Source organism: Engraulis encrasicolus, chromosome 11 (genome assembly GCF_034702125.1).
Source record: "Engraulis encrasicolus isolate BLACKSEA-1 chromosome 11, IST_EnEncr_1.0, whole genome shotgun sequence".
Classification (NCBI taxonomy): domain Eukaryota; kingdom Metazoa; phylum Chordata; class Actinopteri; order Clupeiformes; family Engraulidae; genus Engraulis; species Engraulis encrasicolus.
This window is the reverse complement of record NC_085867.1, coordinates 42,339,372-42,347,710: the sequence shown is the minus strand read 5'-3', so window position 1 is coordinate 42,347,710 and position 8,339 is coordinate 42,339,372. Positions and strand designations below refer to the sequence as shown.

The following is an 8,339-nucleotide window of genomic DNA, read 5'->3' as shown; positions in this document are numbered from 1 at the left end:
CCAGTGGATATCAGGTGAACTGCAGGCAACTGAAACCCAGGAAGTAATTTGCCAGCTACTTTCCGTTTATCGTTTGAACTTGGGTACGTTTGTGAGAGGCTAACAAGTTGTTTCAGTGTTCAGATTTCCCAACATGGGATCCAAATATACATCAATTGTGCCATCACACTACACTAACCTTAGTGACCATAGCCTAACATTTACTCTTTACATTTCACTTCATGACTGTAGGTCTATGTGGTTGTATTCAGATGGTGCAAGGCCATAATAAAAATTGAAGAAAGACCCAGACAAAAATGCTTCCCCTAATTGTTTTTATTATTATTATTATTATTACAGAAGCACATCAGGTACCACTATGCAGGTATACACCATAAGTCGAAAAGAAAACTCAAGAAAGAAAGAAAAAAAAAGTAAAGAAATTCTAGAGATCAATAAAATCAGCATGGAAATACTGCCAGAGGAAATAATCTGACATACACAATAGAGGCAAAAGCACTTTGGATGTTTTTTTTTCTCAAGCTTTGTACCAAATCCACTCATAATTAGCATCCCATCTCATCTCTTCATTCACTCTAAAGGGGACACAGACTCAGGGGGGGGTATTTCAAGAACGCAGTTAACTGATACACCAGGCTTTGTTAACCCACAGGAAGTGTTAAACATGCTATTAGAAAGCCTGCAGGCATCATTCACGTATGAAAATGATTACTCCAGGCTCCTTCTATCAGATGAATTACCACTACCTCAAGGTTAACTTTACCTGGTTTACTACAACTGAGTCAGTTCTTGGAATACTCCCCAGGTTTCAGTCATGTCATGATTCATGGACAACATTTACCATTGCACTCTCCTGATCCTCAGGGCAATAACTCCAGCAGATACGTACCACTTAAACTCCTCAGGGGGTTACTTCCAGACAGTGGTGCTTAGTCACCAAGCTTGAGTATGTTAACTCACTGAAAGTGGTAAACCTCCTACCCACGTGAGTTTTTTACATGGGGGTTTTAATTTCCTGATAAAACACTGATCACTCTGCTCTGACAAGATTTACCACTTACTTTGAGCTGACCTATCCAGGCGAGTTACTAAACCACGAGCATAGATTTTACAACTTTCTGTCGAGAGAGACCAAAACAACCATATAGCATCCTGTAGGTCTTACCCTGTATTGAAAACGGGAAACACTTGCGTTTCCTCTTTGTAAGCCAATCAAATGATATCACTTATGTACCCAAATGTAAACTGAATGACCTCTTTTTTTACATTCAAGAGTATTTTCACAACAAAATGACAAAAAACATTTTTTTTTATGTGATATTTGAGAATCGCAATAGGCTCAATAAGTCCCTTTAAGAGCGTCCCTCTTTTGCTCTGTTATACCAATGAAATCTAAATAAGCACACAAAACCATTCAACACGGAATAGAGACAGAAGGGGGTGGAGGGGGGCTAGAGGACATGAGAACAGAGAACAGAATCAGTCACACTACATGTCTAGAACTACTTTTCTTCAGTGTAACAAACAACGGAGGAGAATGTGAACCAGAGTGAGAAACAAAAGGGGGGGGGGGGCAGGTTGGCGGGGGTATGAGTATAGTGGGGCATGGGAGGGGTGTGGGGGAGGGGGAGGGGGGCTGGGGTTAGGGAGGTGTAGGACTGAGCTAATCTTCATCGGAGGAGGAATCCCTGTCAAAGTTGTAGGCCAAGAAGAAAACGTCGGGTCTGGGTGGGACGAGGGCATGGCCTGGTTTCACAATCTCAAAGCCCAGGAAGCTGAACGTGCGCACCAACTTAGCTGTGGAGGCAAGGGGGGGGGGGAAGACATTCAGTGACCAGGTTACAACAGGAATGGGAGAAAAATATATACAAGTACATGACCTGTGGAAAACAGCAATGAGTGGGGGCAAAAGGTTTGGCATCATCTTTCATGCCGTCTAAAAAAAATACCAAGAAACCATACTTTCTGCCAGGGTATGTAAACTGTAAACCTGGGAGCATAACCGTAGAGCCCAAGGGCTGTAAGAAGCTGACTGTGTGCATCAACTTGTGATCTGTAGAAACTCGAAATTTGGAAAGAGTTTTTCACTCCTGATTGTGTTTTTGCCTTGGTGGTGACTTATTGACAGTGATGACCAGAAATTGATCATGACATGTTTCCAGTTTCCCATCATCTGTACAAAAGCAGTCTCAACTGTTGTCTATGGCTGGTGAAGAGACAGTTTTTGAAATGGCTTGTTTACAAAAAAGGAAAAAAAAAACAGATCAGTTTGCTCCAGCCTTTTTTTTCATAGGAAAAAAATGTAGTCGTTAGGCCCACTCACAAAGATGCAAAACAGTCATTAGTAATGAGCAGCCCAAAAAACCGCAAATATGCAATGCATGTCAGAATATGTAAAATACATACCACAATCTTCTCTGTTCTTGTAAAAGCAGACAAACACACTGACGACTTTAAGATGTTCTTCAGCAAACTCCAAAAGGGAAACAAAACTAGAGGGAAGAAAAAAACAAACAATTACACATCGGCAGAAAAAAAAGTTTAACCCTTCATTAGCTTCTCATTTAGTATAGTAAATCCAAATGTCGCCAACAAACACGAAAGAAAATAAAAAGTGTGAGGGATGTGTGGAAGACACTTAATCCATCTCTATCAAACCACAGTTTCAAAGGAGTGAGATGGTTTGAGAGTGAGAGTGGGAATAGCAATGTACAAAAGGGTCATTGAAATGTTTCGTTTTTTATTTATCAAGGTAATCTTCCACTTCCTCTTCCGTCTTATTGGTGCGTCTCTGAAGTAATCAAGTAGTTAGGAAATGGATTGCACTCTTGTTCTTTCTTGATCTTTTCTTTTTATTTAAACATTGCAGGGACTGATGACAGACGTTTCAGCTGCACAGAGCCTTCTTCAGTGTCACAGTCCCTGCAATGTTTAAATAAAAAGAAAAGAACAAGAAAAAAGAAAAAACTGAGTGCGATCCATTTCCTAAACTGTCTTTAATTCATCACCTTCACTTCTACCATATGAATGGTCTCTGTCCTCCTTACCTCTCCTTGCTGCCGTCCAGCAGTGCGCCTTGAGGGATGTCCACGTACAGCCCCTCGCCACTAAGCACTGCCTGCCAGTGGATCACCCGTGAGACAGTGGGACGGCTCTGGAAGTGGAGGATGGTGGGTTTCCCCCCTCCCCCCGCCTCCTGGCTCACCGTCAACTTCCTGTCCTGCGACATCAAAGTAAAAGACCGTTTCTTTATTATTTTTGTTATTCTCAATTTTGTTCCATATGCATTGATTGGACATACTAAGGAATTGAAACTATGTTTCTCACTCTCGCACACATTGACAAAGACAGGGAAGACATTGGAAAGTCAATGGGAGCATTGAGTGTTTGTAAAGCCAAAAGGCGTTGATTGTCAAACTCTCAGTTTTACTGACAAATGATTGTGTGATGCAACAATTCCAATGCACGCCTTGTCTTAAATGTCTTAAAGTCACAGGTAAAAGCCCTCCATTACAGTAAGCATACTGGCATTTATATGGATAAATAACATTGCATTACATTATCCACGTGTTTATAACCCCAAATGTACTCATTCTCTGTACCGTGCAATCCAACAAGAAGTACTGGTAATAACAACAACAACTCACTGAATATAAAACTTGAGCTGCAGGAATGTGATCCCGTTGACCATTCCCTCGCCCACCTGGGATCTTCAGGGGTGGGTGAGGGGCATCAGGAACACCACAGAGGCCCCGGACCAGGGGTACTACTACAGTGCAGAGAGAGCCTTGGAGGAGGGGAGGAGAGGGGGAGAGAGAGAGAGAGAGAGAGAGAGAGAGAGAGAGAGAGAGAGAGAGAGAGAGAGAGAGAGAAAAAAAAGAGAGAGAGAGAGAGAAAGAGAGAGAGAGAAAGAAAGAAAGAAAGAAAGAAAGAAAGAAAGAAAGAAAGAGACAATATTCAGGAAGAGTACGTGAGAATTCGGCAGAGCCCTAATACATGGGTGTGCAATAACCAATTTGGGAGGGATTACGATCACTGTACAAAACCCCACAACTTAAGTTCAAGGTTTCTACAGCAGTTTCTATGACGCTATAACACCATTACGTTTAGCTTGACCTTGACAGATACCGTACAGCCAGATACATTTTGTAACTGTTGATGTCAGTAAATGTATTCTCACAGTGCAGAACAAGCAAACGGGAGGAGTGAGCGAGTTTGTCTCTAGAAGGTTTTTGACCTTGAGCCGTGTTAATATTTTTCAAAACACATTCCACCAAATGTCAACAATCTTGAATAGAGCCCACATCAGTTTTGTTTGTTGCATAGATACATTGATAACACAGTTAAGTTTGAAAGAATGTACTTTTCGCTTAGTTTTTTTTTTTTTAGCCAGTTAAACTATCTCTTAGACAAACACCCCCCCCCCCCCCCCCCCCCCCCCCCACACACACACACACACACACACACACACACACAAAAAATACTTCTCGAAACCATTTTCATTTGTTCATCCACCCATTTCAATGAAATGGATTTTATATAATTGAAATGTAAATGCCCATCACTGGGTCAGTATGTATGAGGCAAGTTTAATACCTTTACCAGACTGCCAGTAAGTGGCAAAATAAAACAAACCCCTAAATGGAAAAGCCTTGTGCCTTGGAAAATAAGAGGCATTACCCCTAATTATACCATTAGAGGATCATTACATCTTCTAGCATAGCGTTTCTCAACGGGGGCGGTAGTACAGCCCCTCCCCAGGGGGCGTTGGGGAGCTCTAGGGGGCGTTGAGAAGGATACAGCATAGAGGGTACAGTGCTTAGTTGCCATGGGTGGGGGCATTAGTCCATTTATTTATTTTTTATACGGAAGGGTGTGGGGAGGGGGACATTGGAAGGCTTATGATGAGGTCAAGGGGGCATTTGGAGGCTTGTGCAGAGGTCAAGGGGGCGTTTGATCAAAAAAGGCTGAGAACTGTTCTAGCACATTTTTGAAAGGTGAGTATAAAGCACTTTTCCTGAACGCCCCCGAAAATTCAGCTGATTACACAGTGTTTACATAGGTAGCGAATTAATCTAAATACTACAGTAAGCAAGATCTATGATATTGGCTTACAAATGGCACACAATTTCACATTGTTTTATGTAAGAGAGTTCCTGACAAGATCTGGCGATATCCCCTTAGTGTTGAGAATTGGTGGCAACAGATCAGTGAATCATACACGTTTCCATCAAAACTGTTGACGACAATAACATACCCCATTAATAACATAGGTTAGGCTGGATATTTTCAAGGCCAAGGGCGACTGTTTTCCTCCTCGCCCGTGTTATTGAACATCGACGCCCCTCACCCTCCCTCACTAAAATGGTGTGCTTTGTCGTGTCTACTTGAGTTCAGTATCGAATATCAAGTGTCAACCTGTCTAGCTACGTTTCTTTGGCATATCAAATCCCTCTCCCTCTGTACACTCTAGTTACCGGATTAACCTAGTTGGCAATGAAATCCAACAATTCTCGCAGGCCAGTAAAACGCTGATGATATGTGAAGGTGTTATTTCAAGACTGTGTAGTACAGTTACCCAGTACACTACCAGGGAAAGGCCTGTAAAAATGTTATGCTAACATGGAGACAAACCATTAGCCCATGTTTCAACCACGCCAAGTCGTGTGATTTTAATGTACCGATGTAACGCTAAAAAATAATTGACAAGTGTTTTGTTTTATATTATATGTGCATATTTAATTAAACCAATTAAAGTACATCAGGTTCAGGTTGAATAACGCGTCAAGCTACGGATGTAGTCTGTATTGTACTGGGGCCTTTTAAATGTCGACGTAGTGTTAGCTCTAACAACTTCGCATTACTCGCCAAACAACTCGACCTAAAGTAACGTTAAAACGACTCGTTCTCTGGCAACTATGCATTTACCAATCAATTAATTGCATCACTGTACGGAAAAACAGCTGGAAATCGCTATATGTCAACTGTTGTACATCTAAATAAACCAACCAAACAGATTGAAACACACAGTTAGCTAATGATTTAGCTGCTAGAGGTTGTGCTACTTATGGCCATCGTCGTGAATATTTGTGGGTTATGTTGAAACACATTAACACATTAAACAATGTAATTTCTTTCTTGTTTCAATATGTAAATACACTGTCATGGTATAATGCGTTGATGTTAAAAGACATCGCTGACTTCCGTAGTATACATCTGTAGCAGCTAACAGCTAGCACAGTTAGCTGGCTAAGTTGTTTTCCAAGATACTCACTTGCCAGTCAAGTCAGAAAGATTACTGACGTTACTTAAAGCATCCATTGTGGCGTTTAATTGTGTTTTTCCTTCTTTTTCGCGAGCAAAACAATGACTATTTAGTATCCGCTGGAGGTTGGATTTTACCATCCGGCCCTGGAGAGAGAATCGAAGGCTGCCTGCTCTCTGCTCTACGGTCGGTTCAGAACTAACTTCGTTGGTTTCAACATCAGCGGAGAAACGCTGAACGGCCGCTACGTAGCAGGAAAAAAAACGGGCACGCAAAGAGAGGACTTGGTTTGGGGGCGTCTTTTGGCGAATGGAAAATTACTGAGGCCAACAAGAGTGGAGTCGGATTATGTTTTTGTTTCTGCAACAATGCCCTGGTTAAATAGTCTTCCAAGCACAAGCCTACTCTAGGTAGTGTAAAATTGCATTGAATTAATGCAGATGATTAGGAGTTAGGGCCTAAATTAAAAACAAGTAGGCCTAGGCATAAACAAAACTAGGCCTAGTTATAAAGAGGTGAAAGTTGCATCTAAATACTTATTCCTTTAACTTTAAAAGTAAGACAATTGCATTTAAAAACAGGAACTAGAGCTCGAGTTTATTTATTTTTTTCTCCTGTAAACACAACAGGCCAACTGTGTAAGTGTTTGTGTGTGTGTGTGTGTGTGTGTGTGTGTGTGTGTGTGTGTGTGTGTGTGTGTGTGTGTGTGTGTGTGTGTGTGTGTGTGTGTGTGTGTGTGTGAGATCGGGTTGGGGGTGGGGGGGATGCTGACCATAGTTATAGGTCATGGTGTTAACAGGTTAGAGCATTTGCAGACTTACAGCCTACTAAATAGCAGCAGTCAGCGATGGCAACCTAGATGCACAAGTTTGCAAGCGCGCGCACGCGCACACACACGCACCTGGCCCAACCTCCTCTGGGGAGCTGCATTGAAACATTTGACAGAGTCATTGTGGTTCAGACATCAGATTACTAATAGATTTAATTGTTCAGTTTGTTCCAGGTTACAAAAAAAGCTTTAAAATGAAAGGTTCCAGTGCTCCAGTTAACAATGGTATCACATTTGGTTAAATACTCAACGTGAAACAAGACAAAGTCTCTTGTTTTCTATTAGTTTTGCAGTTGTGTCTGTCAGTCTCAGTAGCATTTGCATTCTGTGTCACAGTCACAGCGTGCTGTCAAACATGATCAGGAAAAGGCCATCTGTTCCATCTCTGCTCCTAAGGAATTCAAGGAATACTGATCTCACAGTGTTCAACGCTTTGACATGGGGCCGGGGGCATAGTTAAGTGACAAACTTGGCTTAGTTAACCTACAGGAACTGGTAAACCTGCTAATAGATCGACCAACTAAGAAAACGAGGCCTCCAGGCTCTTCCATTGGATGCCTTCTACCTCAAGATGAACTTGTCCTGGTTAACTACTAAGCCAGGTTCTTGGAATTCCCCCACGGATTATGCTATTTGGGGTTCGGGGGATGTGGTGCTACTGCTGAAAATAAAATAAAATAAACACAGGATGGAACAACTAAGGCTTCAATCTCAATACTCCTCTCTCAATCAACCAGGACTCTACATTCTCTCAATTTGGCCTCTACAGGTACTGTTTCTCTCTTTATAATGCACTCTCTCTCTCTCACACTCTCTGTAAACATTTCATAAATCATATGAATTAAGACTTAGAAAAGCATGATCAAACCAATTCAGGATCAGAATAGAATCTATGTAGGCTATATACATTTTGTACTCGGTTTTCACAGTGACTGGCTGTTCTGAAGTCAATTCAGTGAATTTCGACTGAGTGACGAGATTAAAAAAAAAAAAGATTCAATTCTTTGCTTGTTTTTCTTAGCCTTCCCTACGAGGGAAAGAAACCAAGCTATACCATGTGTCCATCTTGTAAGGGAAGACCATAGATACATTATAAATGTTTCAGAAAGAACACAAGACCCTTTACATCATAGTCAGTGTATGGAAACTATCACAGTGGTATAATAACAAAGGCATTTTCTGTTGCAAACTTGGTACTGGTTTGAAAACCTGACCCCTTGTTCACAAGAGCACTGACAATTGACT

At 41.5% G+C, this 8,339-nt stretch overlaps 1 protein-coding gene across 1 annotated transcript; it reads right to left on the bottom strand.

Annotated features, from left to right (window-relative positions):
* Positions 1–300: 300 nt before the first annotated feature.
* Positions 301–6,513, bottom strand: oaz1b (ornithine decarboxylase antizyme 1b). Its single transcript, XM_063210675.1, is given in 6 exon segments — positions 301–1,797; positions 2,407–2,492; positions 3,048–3,220; positions 3,648–3,734; positions 3,736–3,787; positions 6,275–6,513. Coding segments are annotated over 6 exon segments (663 nt in total). The 5' UTR covers positions 6,406–6,513; the 3' UTR covers positions 301–1,663.
* Positions 6,514–8,339: the final 1,826 nt, after the last annotated feature.